Here is an 18,205-nt window from a genome sequence, read left to right on the forward strand (position 1 = left end):
AAAACACATGTCAAAAATGTTATAAGTTGATTTGCATTTTAATGAGGGAAATAAGTATGTGTCTTGTAATTAGGCAAGCAGAAGTGCAAAACATTGAAACCAATAACAGGAGACCAGTTTCAAAAACAGATGTCCCCACAAAGGGAAGGGGAGTGAGAGGCTTGCAGAATATTGTGAGAACAGCGATAACTATGTATGGGAATAGAGAAAAAACGCAGCCTGCCTGAGCAAGGAGTGGGCTATGATAAGAACATGCGTGTGTATGTGTGTGTGTGTGTGTGTGTGTGTGATCTGATGGTCAGGAGAACAGATGATAACCACATTAGCTAAACCCAGGTGTGAGTTTACAAGATGTGTACAGTGGAAAAATACAGCCCGCCTAAAGCAGGGTGGGATTTTTCCTCTGACGTGTCTGTATAAAAAGATGGTGTGTCCATTTTGGGACAGAGCGCTCTCATGAATAAAGGCTGACCATTGCAGAAAGGGGTCTTTGTTTAATTCATTATTTAAACTAGAGATTTACAACCTCTGGGAATTATTCAAAGATTTAAGAAGTAGTTGACTTCAACCATTGAGATAACAAAATTCTTGTGACAGCTTGGTCCTTCGAGACGGATTTCAACACCCGTTGCTGTCATTCCAGGGAACCCCGAAACCGTGCACGGGCGGATCCAGGATCCGTGAGACAAAGACCTGACCTCTGAAATTGAGGGTTTTTACTTCAGGCCGGTGGTGAACTGGTAGACGACAGGAACGGTGACGATATCTAAACAAAATTGAATCCCAACTGCATAGGAAGGAGGTAAGATCTTTAATCATGGATTTTGGGGGAATTTATATCTGTAACCTACAGTAAAATTAATAGTTTAAATTTGCTGTAGTGAGGGTAGTATTCCGTCAATAATCAAAAACGGGATCAACATCCCGGTAGCCCGTTTTTAGACGTTTATCTAGAGAAAACCCAATGCGCCAGTGGGTCCGAAATTGACTCCAGGTAGTTGAGGCCATTACCAAAAATAAACTAACCTTGTGTTGAGATAATTCCCCATCTCAATAGTGGACAAGGTGGAAGTGAACTTCGGCGTTTTTAGACGTGTATCTAGAGAAAACCCAATGCGCCAGTATTCTAGATAAATATAAAATGGGGGTGAAAACTTCAAGGAAGGGATTAAAATAGTTTGTATGAGAAATAGAATATTGATAAAGTCAAAAGTCACAAACAACTGTAGATTTGCCGTAACTCTATCCGTTTCATGAAACTGGAGCCTTACATGATTATTGGTTAACACTATCGGTAACCCGGAGTTTGTAGGGTTGGATACGTGTGAGACATAATATTTGCTCAAAAGTCACATCTATGAATAAATCCAGAAGAGGGGACAAAGATAGGTCCCGTGAGAAAGAAAATAATTACAATTGATTATTTTGAGGAAAAAACATACAATAAAACGTATAAGACATCAGAGTTATTAACTAATCAAAGACCGAATAAATTATATTTAAAAAAAAAATTGTAAAATCATTTAATACCTAACAATTCAGTTAAAGTGATAAAATAATTATTAGAGAGTTGAAGTAATCTAAATTCAATAAGGTGAGACTCAGTAATTTGTTAAAAGCCATAAAATAATTGTTCAAGGCTTTGGGTATAGGACGACCAAAGAGTTATGTTACCATGGGAAGCAAATCCTCCAAGGAGGTCCCGGAGACAACCGGGGATGAAAGATTTATGGAGTCCAGGGATAGAAGGAACCTCCATTATGTGACCAGGTGGAGGGAGAGGTATGGTTTTGAGGGGCGTCTGGACGCAGATAAACTCAAATCCATGGTGAAACAGATGCATAAGGTGTGTAAAGGCAGAGCAGAGAGAGAGCGAGTGGAAGGGCTAGATACGGCCAGGGTGTGGCTCGAAAGAGAGAGGAGGGTGAGAGACAGAAAAAGGAAGTTAAAGAGAAAGTAAGAAAGGAAGGTCTATGACAAAACCCATAGCTCCCCCTGTAGAACGGTCTGGATCCAGATTATACCCCTCCTTGTTAGATCATGCCTGGAGGGAGAATCCAGACGATGAAGTGGTTGTGGTGGGGGGAAGGGTGCCACAGCAGGCTGCCGTGCAGCCTCCACCCCCTTACCAGAACCAAGGGGAAGCTGAGGGAGGACAGGGAGTAGGAGAGGATAAGGTAAAGGCAGAAAATACAGTTGGGTTCTTAAGAAACTTTTGGAACAGCAGCAGCAAACCCAATTGGAATTGCAGAAATGAGAGAGAGAGAGCGAGAGAGAGAGCTAAATAAGGGCTAAGAAAGTAACTAGAGTAGTAGGGTACAATAGGGGGGTCAAGGGACCGAAGGGTGGAAGACCTAGGTCCCTGAGGAGACTTGAACCCCACAACAAAAGTCCAGTTAGGAGGGAAGAACAGGAGGATTCAGAGCTGAGCTCAGGAGGGAGTCAGTATGAGTCAGGAGATGAGGGAGTAGGAGAGGGCCGGTACCCAATGATAGCCTTACCCAATCCATTGGCGGGGGCTGAGGGATCCCCGGCAACCTTAGATGTATACAGGGCATGGACCCAGAGAAATGTGGTCCGAGCTATAGAAGGGGTGGTACACCCAAAAACAGGAATAGAGGGATTCAGGAGAGATGTGGAAGGGCTCACTGCAAGGTTTAAGTTAAACACGGGGGAATTGGAAAGGGCAGTGAGACAGATAGTGGTAGGAAATGATTGGGCAGCTGTGAAGGGAAACTGGACCCCAGGAAGAGGGGACAGAGTTATTTTACAGTGGGCCGTAGACGGAGAGTATTAACTATGTAACAATCTCAGAGATTACTACCATAGACATGCTGATTTTTCTAAAATCCATGAGTGCAAACAGGTAGCAGATGGGCCGTATCATCAACAATTAAAAATAGCCTTTTTAAGCGGAATGAGGCCTGAAATTTCTCGAACAATAAAAAAGATCCTGATTGGCCGGGGCACAGCAACACTGATTGAGGTTAAAAGGTATGCCGTTCACCAAGAGCAGAACGGGAGAGAAAAGAGGAGTAAGAGAGACCTGAAGGGAGTTGAGTATCTCATGCCAACTCTCAGGGAGATAGGAGGCCAGAACAAAGGGGCAGTGTCCTGGAAATCACAGTCTGTTTTTTGTCAGTTCTGCTGGGAGTATATTTGATGAAGGGGATTAGTGTTGAATGAGAGGCTAGAGATTTCATAAAATAATAATTTGAATAATAATTATATATTAACTTGCTCACCCAAACGTAAACATACGTCATGGGTGAGACATAATTAATGTGGGTTTTCTGAATAAACTGACCATAAGTAATGTGGTTAAAGATGTAGTTTACGACACCTAGAGAAGCGAATGTCTTATTTTCATGGGAAGTGAAGTAAGGGAACTCAGAGAATAATAGGATTATTAACACTAAGAATAAATGAAGCAGTGTTGGAAGGAAGCAGAGTATGTATGATATCAATTAGACCAGTCAGTCGATGTTAAGTTTATACGAAAGAGATTGTCCTAGCAACACATAGCGGATAGTATGACATAGTAGTTTAAGTTGCATCTCTGGGAATAGATGTTTTGTTTATTTTGACTATAACTTAAAAATAATTGGTTATCTGTTAAAGTAATGTTAGATGGAAAGACAGCAGTAGAGGATAGAGATTGTACAGGGTTTCCTGCGTAAAAAAAAAAGTATTGGGTGATAAGAAATGTTGAATTGCATTGTTTAAGCAAGAATGGTATTAAATTCATGCTTTTTAGTTATGTGTATGCAAGTTGTATTAGTTTTTGGTGGTGTGTGAATAGAATTTACTAATGCCAGGATTTAGTAAACGAAGGAGAGGGTAATGTGAAGCGGATGTCTGAATAGTTTGTTTATACAACAGTGAGTTATGCAGACAGTTCACGTTGAACAATGGGAGTTCGTTTTTACTATTAGGCTGATGGAGTAGTAAACATTTTTCGTAGGTTCTGGATTTATTAAACAATAGGTTTATATTTTAATAAATTAATGCAACAGGTTTAAATCAGTAGATTACCGGAAAGTGGTTATGGGTTTGTTATTTATAGGTTTAGTGAATTTAATGAAACGTGGAGTTATCCGATGTGTTCTGAGGGGGAGTTTTTTCCTTTCTTTCCCAGGATTGATGGAAACATATACTGTAGGGGATTAAGGGACAGTAGGAGACAACGTATCCATTTTTTTTTTTTTATAGATGCCTGGGATAAAATATCACTGCTTACTTACACAGAGTAAGGAATTATATTGGCAAATGAGTGAAATATGACATTAAGAAGGGTGACAGGAACAATATGGGGAAACAGATATTTCCAATGTTCTTGATCAAGTAAAGAAGACAGGTTAAAGAATTGAACATGTGGAAAAAGAAAGGGGCAATCCTTTGAGATATATTAAAGTCACTGTTTTGATATGCGGAAATATTGACACATGGTGTCACGAACGTTGAGAGACGGGTCGGACCAAGGTGCAGCGTGAAAAGCGTACATGTTTATTAACTAAATAAACATTCAACTCACAAGAAACAACGTAACGTGAAGTCCAAAGGGCTATACACATACCAGCCTAACAGGAACAAGATCCCACAATACACAGTAGGCAATAGGCTACCTAAGTATGATCCCCAATCAGAGACAATGAGTGACAGCTGCCTCTGATTGGGAATCATACCTGGCCAGACATAGAAATAGAAAACTAGAACGTAAACATAGAATATCTAACATAGATTTCCACACCCTGACTCAACAAACTAGAGTTCTATAGGTCAGGGCGTGACACATGGGTAAAGCCATGTGTCAACAGGGGGGATGGTAGAGCAGGTTAGGAAACACTTTGTGGCCTATGGTATAACGAACTACAAAAAATAAATAAAACTAATAATCTTTGTTCCAGATGTGTCATCTGTGCACAGAATAATCACAAAGGTAGAGAGAGCACCCCAGGGGGAATATCCCCTGGCAAAATATCCAGTCCAGCAATTGGAAATTTATTTTATAGAGTTATCACGGAGTGAAGGAAAGAAATTGGGTACAATGCCTACCGATAGTGTTGATCACCATTAGAGTAACCCTAGATAAAGATGGGTTATCCCCCTTCGAGAAGGCATTTGGGAGACCATACAGAATGCCTGAGTTAGGCGGACCAGAGCAGGCAGAGATAGAAACTGAGAACACCCTAGCCGAACACATGAGAAGGTTGTTAATTAACCACACCCATATGTCAAAGGTTTTGTGCCTCACAGAAGAACTAAAGGAGAAGGTAACCCACTCTATCCAACCAGGTGACTGGGTGTGGATCCAATCCTTAAAGAAGAAAGACTGGAAGCAGCCCAGTTGGGAAGGTCCATATCAGGTCCTGCTGTTGACGGCCTTCGCTGTAAGAATCGCGGAAAGATCCACCTGGGTGCATGTCACACACTGCAAAAAGGTAATCCCAGACACACCTGATGAACAAACACAGAGTTAGGAGAAAGAACCGATCACCACTAGGGCTCGGGGGTTGGCTCCTTAACGAAGTCTCCCTTACCCTGTCTGATCATCCCTGTGTGAGTTCGATAGAAGGTAAAGCAATGGGTTGGCCTCTGGCGTCTGACATGTTCGCAGGATGAGGGTGGGGATTTTACATGTCTCCTGACGGTAGGTAGCTGTCTGATTGTGGGAGCCATATTCCTAGCACACCCAAACCTGCCTGACCCGCCAGAAGTAGCAGTTAACCTAACTCAATTTAGGAAGGTAATGCCCGGGGAAAGCAAAAGCAGGCAGAAAAGACAACTTGATGTAGGGAAAGGGGAAGTTTTAGTGGTTGAAGGAAAGGAAGCCTCATTCGAGTTCTTTATAGACCAAGTGGGAATCTGGCCGATTGGCAGGCTAAGAGTCTCACAACCTGGGGACGATATGTCTGTATGTCACCATGTAACTCCTGGTTACATGGTGGCTCATGTTGTGGCTCATACAGAGCGTGCAGGGTATGTAAATTTGAACACCCGTTATGGGTCCAGATGGACGGTTGTGAAGGCAGGGAAATATATCCCAAGTCATGAGTGTAACCCCAGACGACAGAAATATTGTTTAAAAGTACGGATAAACATAAAAAAGGTACAGCAGATGGATTTCTGTCTATGGTATGTAGGGTTTGACCAAAATGGAGTGGATACCATAGTGCCCCTATGGGTAAAAGAGCAGCAGGTCAAATCACAATACACCCTTACCACTGATAATACAATAGTGAATTCCTCTAAAGGTCAGGGAATTGAACCATTCAATTTGATGGAAATGATACAGGTAGTGGAGACCAAGGACCTAAAAGAAATGGTGGAAGTGGAGACTGGGTTCCGGGATCCGAACCTATGATTGGAATGGATACAGTATACGGCAAGAACTATATCCAAAGAGGACTGTTACGCCTGTGGAACAGCTAAACCTAGGTTAACCACTACTCCGTTCCCCTTGACGGGCTTTAACTCTCCGTCAGGTTTATCCTGCATGGTTAAATTGTTCAAGCCACCTGGGAATGTGGTGAATGAGTCTTGTGTTAACTTGCACTATCTGTATCCCCCGGTAACGAAGTCTCCCCGACCTAGATTACCTCCGTTTGAAGTCTCAGGGGAATCTTATTATTGTTTTTCTAGGATGGATAAGATAGGGTACAGGGTAGGGCATCTTAGCTCCTGCTCCCACACAGAGAATGTCACAACTAAAGAGACCATGGCTAATCTCTCCACTTTGTTGCAGCCAGAGGATTTTAGGAACCAAAATCAGGCCCGCGCTGACATGTGGTGGTAACAGACTGTGGCCCAAGTTCCATGCGAATTGGACTGGAACCTGTGCGTTAGCTCAGCTGGTAATGCCTTTCACTCACATCAAAGAGTAGAAAGCGAGACCTCCTCCTGGGATCCTTTGATGAGAGTGTATATCGATGGGATAGGAGTACCTTGAGGGGTTCCAGAATAATTCAAAGCTAGGAATCAGATCGGGGCTGGGTTTGAGTCAAGTCTTAAATTACATCTACTACAACCAGCAGAGATTTATTAACCACACTCGTAATGCGATAAAGGGATTGGCTGAGCAGACAGCGGCAACTAGCTTAATGGCATGGCAGAATAGAATAGCTTAAGATATGCTTTTGGCTGAGAGGGGCGGGGTTTGTGTTATGTTTGGATCTATGTGCTGTACTTTCATCCCCAATAATACAGCACCTGATGGGTCAGTGACCAAGGCTCTTCCGGGACTCACCACGCTGGCAAACGAACTGGCTGAGAACTCTGTTATTGATAACTCACTAACCGGTTGGTTTGATAACATGTTTGGAAAATGGAAAACTATTGTAGCGACTGTGTTGTGGGGCAGCTTTGGCTGGAATGTTCATGCTGGTGTTATGTGGATGTTGCCTAATCCCGTGTGTGAGAGGTCTTGTGTTCAGGTCTCTGGAGAAAGCAGTGACCCAACAGATGGTGAGGTATGGACCCATTCCAGACTCAGACCAATGGAATGAACGCTACATGCCTCCCGCTCTGGTGGAGGATGCAGACGATTTCAATCCTGATTAACCTGAATTGAATGAGACAATTTTTTATGTTCAGTATGCTATCTTTTCAATGAAGGTTATAGTGAAAATCCTAACAAGGAGAGTTATGGTTGGAAGTAAAATTTGATAGCATGCAAGACAAATTGTATTCTTATTGTGTGATTCATACGAGTGATTCATTTTATATGCAAAACGAGTTGTATGCCTTGTTGTGTGTGTTATTTTATAAGAATGTATTTTAAATGTGTGTGTGCAATTTAGTCAAAGGGTGGATTGATAAAGAGATGTGTGAGTAAGATATGACTAAAATGTCACACCCTCAGTTAAACTAATAATGTATGACTATTAGTAGACTAGAGATTAGAGAGTTAATCAACGTGCTTAAATAACATGCATATTTGCCCAGCAACAAGAGTATTTGTGTCTTGTAATTAGGCAAGCAGAAGTGCAAAATGTTGAAACCAATAACAGGAGACCAGTTTCAAAAACAGATGTCCCCACACAGAGAAGGGGAGTGAGAGGCTTGCAGAATATTGTGAGAACAGCGATAACTATGTATGGGAATAGAGAAAAAATGCAGCCTGCCCGAGCAAGGAGTAGGCTATGATAAGAACATGCATGTGTGTGTGTGTGTGTGTGGTGTGTATGTGTGACCTGATGGTCAGGAGAACAGACGATAACCACATGAGCTAAACCCAGGTGTGAGTTTACAAGATGTGTACAGTGGAAAAATACAGCCCGCCTAAAGCGAGGTGGGATTTTTCCTCTGACGTTTGTATATAAAAAGATGGTGCGTCCATTTTGGGACAGAGCGCTCTCAGGAATAAAGGCTGACCATTGCAGAAAGGGGTCTTTGTTTAATTCATTATTTAAACTAGAGATTTACAACCTCTGAGAATTATTCAAAGACTTAAGAAGTAGTTGACTTCAACCATTGAGATAACAAAATTCTCGTGAGGATGGCCTGTATATGTGCTTTCTTGAGCAGGGGGACCTTGCAGGCGCTGCAGGATTTCAGTCCTTCACGGCATAGTGTGTTACCAATTGTTTTCTTGGTGACTATGGTCCCAGCTACCTTGAGATCATTGACAAGATCCTCCCGTGTAGTTCTGGGCTGATTCCTCACCGTTCTCATGATCATTGCAAATCCATGAGGTGAGATCTTGCATGGAGCCCCAGGCAGAGGGAGATTGACAGTTATTTTGTGTTTCTTCCATTTGCGAATAATTTTTTATTTATTCTATTTTATTTCACCTTTATTTAACCAGGTAAGCCAGTTGAGAACAAGTTCTCATTTACAACTGCGACCTGGCCAAGATAAAGCAAAGAAGTGCGATAAAAACAACACAGAGTTACATATGGGGTAAACAAAACAACGTCAAAAATACAAACAGAAAATATATACAGTGGGGAAAAAAAGTATTTAGTCAGCCACCAATTGTGCAAGTTCTCCCACTTAAAAAGATGAGAGAGGCCTGTAATTTTCATCATATGTACACGTCAACTATGACAGACAAATTGAGAAAAAAAATCCAGAAAATCACATTGTAGGATTTTTTATGAATTTATTTGCAAATTATCGTGGAAAATAAGTATTTAGTCAACTACAAACAAGCAAGATTTCTGGCTCTCACAGACCTGTAACTTATTATTTAAGAGGCTCCTCTGTCCTCCACTCGTTACCTGTATTAATGGCACCTGTTTGAACTTGTTATCAGTATAAAAGAGACCTGTCCACAACCTCAAACAGTCACACTCCAAACTCCACTATGGCCAAGACCAAAGAGCTGTCAAAGGACACCAGAAACAAAATTGTAGACCTGCACCAGGCTGGGAAGACTGAATCTGCTATAGATAAGCAGCTTGGTTTGAAGAAATCAACTGTGGGAGCAATTATTAGGAAATGGAAGACATACAAGACCACTGATAATCTCCCTCGATCTGGGGCTCCACGCAAGATCTCACCCCGTGGGGTCAAAATGATCACAAGAACGGTGAGCAAAAATCCCAGAACCACACGGGGGGACGTAGTGAATGACCTGCAGAGAGCTGGGACCAAAGTAACAAAGCCTACCATCAGTAACATACTACGCTGCCAGGGACTCAAATCCTGCAGTGCAAGACGTGTCCCCCTGCTTAAGCCAGTACATGTCCAGGCCCGTCTGAAGTTTGCTAGAGTGCATTTGGATGATCCAGAAGAGGATTGGGAGAATGTCATATGGTCAGATGAAACCAAAATATAACTTTTTGGTAAAAACTCAACTCATTGTGTTTGGAGGACAAAGAATGCTGAGTTGCATCCAAAGAACACCATACCTAATGTGAAGCATGGGGGTGGAAACATCATGCTTTGGGGCAGTTTTTCTGCAAAGGGACCAGGACGACTGATATGTGTAAAGGAAAGAATGAATGGGGCCATGTATCGTGAGATTTTGAGTGAAAACCTCCTTCCATCAGCAAGGTCATTGAAGATTAAACGTGGCTGGGTCTTTCAGCATGACAATGAACCCAAACACACCGCCCGGGCAACGAAGGAGTGGCTTCGTAAGAAGCATTTCAAGGTCCTTGAGTGGCCTAGCCAGTCTCCAGATCTCAACCCCATAGAAAATCTTTGGAGGGAGTTGAAAATCTGTGTTGCCCAGCGACAGCCACAAAACATCACTGCTCTAGAGGAGATCTGCATGGAGGAATGGGCCAAAATACCAGCAACAGTGTGTGAAAACCTTGTGAAGACTTACAGAAAACTTTTGACCTGTGTCATTGCCAACAACATCATCTGACCCAATCCTCTTCTGGATCATCCAAATGCACTCTAGCAAACTTCAGACGGGCCTGGACATGTACTGGCTTAAGCAGGGGGACACGTCTGGCACTGCAGGATTTGAGTCCCTGGCGGCGTAGTGTGTTACTGATGGTAGGCTTTGTTACTTTGGTCCCAGCTCTCTGCAGGTCATTCACTAGGTCCCGCCGTGTGGTTCTGGGATTTTTGCTCACCGTTCTTGTGATCATTTTGACCCCACGGGGTGAGATCTTGCGTGGAGCCCCAGATCGAGAGAGATTATCAGTGGTCTTGTATGTCTTCCATTTCTTAATAATTGCTCCCACAGTTGATTTCTTCAAACCAAGCTGCTTACCTATTGCAGATTCAGTCTTCCCAGCCTGGTGAAGGTCTACAATTTTGTTTCTGGTGTCCTTTGACAGCTCTTTGGCCTTGGCCATAGTGGAGTTTGGAGTGTGACTGACTGAGGTTGTGGACAGGTGTCTTTTATACTGATAACAAGTTCAAACAGGTGCCATTAATACAGGTAACGAGTGGAGGACAGAGGAGCCTCTTAAAGAAGAAGTTGAGTGGCGCAGTGGTCTAAGGCACTGCTTTGCAGTGCTAACTGTGCCACTAGAGATCCTGGTTCGAATCCAGGCTCTGTCGCAGCCAGCCGCGACCGGGAGACTCATGGGCGGCGCACAATTGGCCCAGCGTCGTCCAGGGTAGGGGAGGGAATGGCCGGCAGGGATGTAGCTCAGTTGATAGAGCATGGCGTTTGCAACGCCAGGGTTGTGGGTTCGATTCCCACGGGGGGCCAGTATAAATAAATAAAAAATGTATTCACTAACTGTAAGTCGCTCTGGATAAGAGCGTCTGCTAAATGACTAAAATGTAAATGTAAATTACAGGTCTGTGAGAGCCAGAAATCTTGCTTGTTTGTAGGTGACCAAATACTTATTTTCCACCATAATTTGCAAATAAATTCATAAAAAATCCTACAATGTGATTTTCTGGATTTTGTTTCCTCATTTTGTCTGTCATAGTTGACGTGTAACTATGATGAAAATTACAGGCCTCTCTCATCTTTTTAAGTGGGAGAACTTGCACAATTGGTGGCTGACTAAATACTTTTTTCCCCCACTGTATACAGTGTGTGCGAATATAGTAAGTTATGGAGGTAAGGCAATAAATAGACCATAGTGCAAAATAGTTACAATTACGTATTAACACTGGAATGATACATGTGCAAAAGATGATGTGCAAATAGAGATACTGGGGTGCAAATTAGCAAAATAAATACCAATATGGGGATGAGGTAGTTGGGTGGGCTAATTTCAGAATGGCTGTGTACAGGTGCAGTGATTGGTAAGCTGCTCTGACAACTGACGCTTAAAGTTAGTGAGGTGTGAATAATCGCACCAACTGTTGTTACCTTCTCACCAAGCTGCTTGGCGATGGTCTTGTAGCCCATTCCAGCCTTGTGTAGGTCTACAATCTTGTCCCTGACATCCTTGGAGAGCTCTTTGGTCTTGGCCATGGTGGAGAGTTTGGAATCTAATTGATTGATTGCTTCTGTGGACAGGTGTCTTTTATACAGGTAACATACTGAGATTAGGAGCACTCCCTTTAAGAGTGTGCTCCTAATCTCAGCTCGTTCCCTGTAAAAAGACACCTGGGATACCAGAAATCTTTCTGATTGAGAGGGGGTCAAATACTTATTTCCCTCATTAAAATGCAAATCAACTTATAACATTTTTGACATGCGTTTTTCTGGATTTTGTTGTTGTTATTCTGTCTTTCACTGTTCAAATTAACCTACCATTAAAATTATAGACTGATCATTTATTTGTCAGTGGGCAAATGTACAAAATCAGCAGGGGATCAAATACTTTTTTCCCTCACTGTAGCTCAGGCAGTAGGAAGCCCTCTCATCCATTTACAGTGGCTTGCGAAAGTATTCACCCCCCTTGGCATTTTTCCTATTTTGTTGCCTTACAACCTGGAATTAAAATATATATATATATTTTTTTGTATCATTTGATTTACACAACATGCCTACCACTTTGAAGATGTAAAATATTTTTTGGGGTAAAACAAACAAGAAATAAGACAAAAAAAAGAACATTTGAGCGTGCATAACTATTCACCCCCCAAAAGTCAATACTTTGTAGAGCCACCTTTTGCAGCAATTACAACTGCAAGTCTCTTGGGGTATGTCTCTATAAGCTTGGCACATCTAGCCACTGGGATGTTTGACCATTCATCAAGGCAAAACTGCTCCAGCTCCTTCAAGTTGGATGGGTTCCGCTGGTGTACAGCAATCTTTAAGTCAAACATTTACATGATTTAGCAGACGCTCTTATCCAGAGCGACTTACAAATTGGTGCATTCACCTTATGATAGCCAGTGGGACAACCACTTTACAATATATCATTTATTATTATTTATTTATTTTTAAATGGGGGGGGGGGGGGGGGGGGGGGGGGGGGTAGGGGGAGGGTAAAAATATTACTTTTATCCTATCCCAGGTATTCCTTAAAGAGGTGGGGTCTCAAGTGTCTCCGGAAGGTGGTGAGTGACTAAGCTGTCCTGGCGTCGTGAGGGAGCTTGTTCCACCATTGGGGTGCCAGAGCAGCGAACAGTTTTGACTGGGCTGAGCGGGAACTGTGCTTCCGCAGAGGTAGGGGGGCCAGCAGGCCAGAGGTGGATGAACGCAATGCCCTCGTTTGGGTGTAGGGACTGATCAGAGCCTGAAGGTACGGAGGTGCCGTTCCCCTCACAGCTCCGTATGCAGATGCAGGTTTCAACTGGAAGCCAGTGGATTGTGCGGAGGAGCGGGGTGACATGAGAGAACTTGGGAAGGTTGAACACCAGACAGGCTGCAGCGTTCTGGATGAGTTGTAGGGGTTTAATGGCACAGGCAGGGAGCCCAGCCAACAGCGAGTTGCAGTAATCCAGACGGGAGATGACAAGTGCCTGGATTAGGACCTGTGCTGCTTCCTGTGTAAGGTAGGGTCGTACTCTGCAAATGTTGTAGAGCATGAACCTACAGGATCGGGTCACCGCTTTGATGTTAGCGGAGAACGACAGGGTGTTGTCCAGGGTCACGCCAAGATTCTTTGCACTCTGGGAGGAGGACACAACGGAGTTGTCAACCATGATGGCGAGATCATGGAGCGGGAAGTCCTTCCCCGGGAGGAAGTGCAGCTCCATCTTGCCGAGGTTCAGCTTGAGGTGGTGATCCGTCATCCACACTGATATGTCTGTGTGGATCATACCACAGATTCTCTAAATGGATTGAGGTCTGGGCTTTGACTAGGCCATTCAAAGACATTTAAATGTTTCAAACTTAAACTACTCAAGTGTTGCTTTAGCAGTATGCTTAGGGTCATTGTCCTGCTGGAAGGTGAACCTCCGATCCAGTCTCAAATCTCTGGAAGACTGAAACAGGTTTCACTCAGGACTTTCCCTGTGTTTAGCACCATCCATCATTCCTTCAATTCTGACCAGTTTCCACCACCATGCTTCACTGTGGGGATGGTGTTCTCGGCGGTGATGAGAGGTGTTGGGTTTGCACCAGACATAGCGTTTTGCTTGATGGCCAAAAAGCACAATTTCTCATCTGACCAGAGTACCTTCTTCCATATGTTTGAGGAGTCTCCCACATGCCTTTTGGCGAACCCCAAACGTGTTTGCTTATTTTATTCTCTAAACAATGGCTTTTTCTGGCCACTCTTCCCTAAAGCCCAGCTCTGTGGAGTGTATGGCTTAAAGTGGTCATATGGACAGATACTCCAATCTCTGCTGTGGAGCTTTGCAGCTCCTTCAGGGTTATCTTTGGTCTCTTTGTTGCCTCTCTGATTAATGCCCTCCTTGCCTGTTCCGTGAGTTTTGGTGGGCGGCCCTCTCTTGGCAGGTTTGTTGTGGTGCCATATTCTTTAAATTTTTTAATAATGGATTTAATGGTGCTCCGTGGGATGTTCAAAGTTTCTGATATTTTTTTATAACCCAACCCTGATCTGTACTTCTCTACAACTTTGTCCCTTACCTGTTTGGAGAGCTCCTTGGTCTTCATGGTGCTGCTTGCTTGGTGGTGCCCCTTGCTTAGTAGTGTTGCAGTCTCTAGGGCCTTTCAGAACAGGTCTATATATACACTGAGATCAGGTGGACTTTATTTAACTAATTATGTGACTTCTGAAGGTAATTGGTTGCACCAGATCTTAGGTGGGGCTTCATAGCAAAGGGGGTGAATACATATGCACGCACCACTTTTCCATTATTTATTTTTTAGAATTTTTTGAAACAAGTTATATTTTTCATTTCACTTCACCAATGTTGACCATTTCGTGTACATCCATTACATGAAATCCAAATAAAAATCGATTTAAATTACAGGTTGTAATGCAACAAAATAGGAAAAACGCCAAGGGGGATGAATACTTTTGCAAGGCACTATATATGCAGATGATACAGTCTCATACTCACTTGGCCCCTTCCCGGATGTTGTGTTAAACACTCTACAACAAGGCTTTCTTAGTGTCCAACAAGCTTTCTCTGCCCTTAACCTTGTTCTGAACACCTCCAAAACAAAGGTCATGTGGTTTGGTAAGAAGAACCAATGCTCCTTATAGGACACATTACTGCACTGTAAACTGGTCATCTCTGTATACCCGTCGCAAGACCCACTGGTTGATGCTTATTTATAAAACTCTCTTAGGCCTCACTCCCCCCTATCTGAGATACCTACTGCTGCCCTCATCCTCCACATACAACACCTGTTCTGCCAGTCACATTCTGTTAAAGGTCCCCAAATCACACACATCCCTGGGTCGCTCCTCTTTTCAGTTCGCTGCAGCTAGCGACTGGAACGAGCTGCAAGAAACACTCAAACTGGACATTTTTATCTCCATCTCTTCATTCAAAGACTCAATCATGGACACTCTTACCGACAGTTGTGGCTGCTTCACGTGATGTATTGTTGTCTCTACCTCTGCCTTTGTGCTGTTGTCTGTGCCCAATAATGTTTGTACCATGTTTTGTGCTGCTACCATGTTGTGCTGCTGCCATGTTGGTTGCTACCATGTTGTTGTCATGTGGTGTTGCTACCATGCTGTGTTGTCATGTGTTGCTACCATGCTATGTTGTTGTCTTAGGTCTCTCTTTACATTTTAGTCATTTAGCATGTAGTGTTGTGGTGTCTCTCTTGTCGTGATGTGTGCTTTGTCCTATATTTTGATTTTTAATCCCAGCCCCCGTCCCCGCAGGAGGCCTTTTGCCTTTTGGTAAGCTGTCATTGTAAATAAGAATTTGTTCTTAACTGACTTGCCTAGTTAAATAAAGGTTAAATAAAAATTAAAATACTCCAGCACCCTCCCCCTGCAAGGATAACGACACTGAGCCCTTTTCTAAAATGTTTTATGAGATTGGAGAACACATTGGGAGGGATCTTAGACCATTCCTCCATTCAGAATATTTCCATATCTTTAAAATCCTTTGTCTGCGCTTATGGACTGCCCTCTTCAATTCAAACCACAGGTTTTTAATGGGGTTCAAGTCCAGAGACTGAGATGGCCATTGCAAAATGTTGATTTTGTGGTCAATTAACCATTGGGGTTATCGTCTTGCTGGAAGATCCACTTGCGGCCAAGTTTCAGCCTGTACACAAACTATAAAGACTAGAGGACTCACACACAATATAATAAAGTGTTTATAGTCTTGCATAGCCAGATGTTGTATTTGCATGTTGACTCTGCACCTAGATGCCGGCATGGCACACCATCCTACTACATTCATCAAATCATAAAGTTGACGACACTACCTGTATGTCCTTGTAAGTCAAATGGCTTTGCCCTTGGAGACACTCCCAGAAGATGCCAGTCTATTCTTGCCTGGTCTAACCTACAAACCTCTGCGAGTAGAGAAACTGAATGTGATCTCGCAAGATCATGATGGTCGAACAAGGCTAAGTAATCACCAGCTCTACAGTACTTCATGAGGCAGTGGAGCTTACTTGGACAGAGGGCATTACAGGTGATCTTCTGCACAGACATGCCCTCGCAGAAAGCCCCTCCGTTAAGTGGGGCCGGGTTGGTACAGGTACGGGAGCGTTTCTGGACGCCCCGACCACAGGGAACGTTACAGGGAGACCACTCTGTCCACAGCGACCAACCACCGTTCACTACAGAGAGATAGATGTGGGTGAGAGAGATATGGGGGTGAGTTAGGGAGATATGGGGGTTAGTTAGGGAGAGAGGGGAGTGAGTTAGGGAGAGAGGGGGGTTAGTTAGGGAGAGAGGGGGGTTAGTTAGGGAGAGAGGGTGATAAAGAGAGGGAAACTTTATTTAAAGGGGCAATCAACAGTTGCTACATCCATTTTCTGACACAAATTAATGATACACTATATATACACATAAGTATGTGGACACCCCTTCAAATTAGTGGATTCAGCTATTTCAGCCACACCCGTTGCTGACAGGTGTATAAAATTGTGAAGTGGAGCAAAAACGGCTCCGCCGCGAAGTGGTAGGCAGCACAAGTTCACAGAACAGGACCGCCGAGTGCTGAAGCTCTTAGCACGTAAAAATCATCTGTCCTCGGTTGCAACACTCACTACCGAGTTCCAAACTGCCTCTGGAAGCAACTGTTCGTCGGGAGCTTCATGAAATGGGTTTCCATGGCCGAGAAGCCGCACACAAGCCTAAGATCACCATACGCAATTTGCGCCAAGCGTTGGCTGGAGTGGTGTAAAGCTCGCCGCCATTGGACTCTGGAGCAGTGGAAACGGGATCTCTGTTGTGATGAATCACGCTTCACCATCTGGCAGTCCGACAGACGGATCTGGGTTTGGCGGATGCCAGGAGAACGCTACCTGCCCGAATGCATAGTGCCAACTGTAAAGTCTGGGGAGGTTTTTCATGGTTCGGGCTAAGCCCCTTTGTTCCAGTGAAGGGAAATCTTTACGCTACAGCATACAATGACATTCTAGATGATTCTGTGCTTCCAACTTTGTGCCAACAGTTTGGAGAAGGCCCTTTCCTGTTTCAGCATGACAATGCCCCCGTGCACAAAGCGAGGTCCATACAGAAATAGTTTGACGAGATCAGTGTGGAAAAACTTGACTGGCCTACACAGAGCCCTGACCTTTACCCCATCGAACACCTTTGGGATTAATTGGAAAGCCGACTGCAAGCCAGGCCTAATCGATCAACATCAGTGCCCGATCTCACTAATGCGCTTGTGGCTGAATGGAAGCAAGTCCCTGCAGCAATGTTCCAACATCTAGTGGAAAGCTTTCCCAGAAGAGTGGAGGCTGTTATAGCAGCATAGGGGGGACCAACTCCATATTAATGTCCATGATTTTGGAATGAGATGTTCGACGAGCAGGTGTCCACATACTTTTGGTCATGTAGTGTATGTACCCATTGATTCTTTTAGAATATGACTTAGAAATGTCTCATGAGCTTAGTTCAACTGTCATACCCTATCTGAACTGAAAATATAAGCTTATTTTACTCCAATGTTTGTAAACAAAGTAAATGTAAACAAACCCTAAATACCCTCAAAACACGGTGGTTAAAATGATAATTTTTATATCATGGATGATCAGTCCTTGCATCCATAGCTCTGTCTATGAATTTGAGAATGATTACATTTCTCCAGCCCCATCCCTCAGCTTTTTACTGAAACAGTGGTGGGGCGTACACTTTATTATTATTTCAACAGCTGATTTGCCCTTTAAGTTAATCAAATCTCCCACAGAGTTAACTATACAGACAACAGTTTAGAGGTATTAATGATTAGCAATGCTGTATGATGTTACATCACTAGATGCTTGAGCATATTATGTACAGTACATCAAATGTGGAAAATGTGCACTACTCTTATGTTAATTGCCATTTCAATT

General features: G+C 43.3%; 1 protein-coding gene across 1 annotated transcript in view; it reads right to left on the reverse strand.

The window, feature by feature from the left end:
* LOC311144487 (netrin receptor UNC5D-like) overlaps positions 1–18,205 on the reverse strand; it is a gene marked incomplete at both ends in the record, with an annotated part of 243,161 nt that overhangs the window by 46,016 nt on the left and 178,940 nt on the right. The window contains one exon of the mRNA XM_084180513.1: positions 16,313–16,480. Coding sequence (XP_084036639.1) covers positions 16,313–16,480 — 168 coding nt within the window. The remainder of the gene's footprint in view (positions 1–16,312; positions 16,481–18,205) is intronic.

Source organism: Coregonus lavaretus (assembly GCF_964263955.1).
Source record: "Coregonus lavaretus genome assembly, chromosome: 17".
Classification (NCBI taxonomy): domain Eukaryota; kingdom Metazoa; phylum Chordata; class Actinopteri; order Salmoniformes; family Salmonidae; genus Coregonus; species Coregonus lavaretus.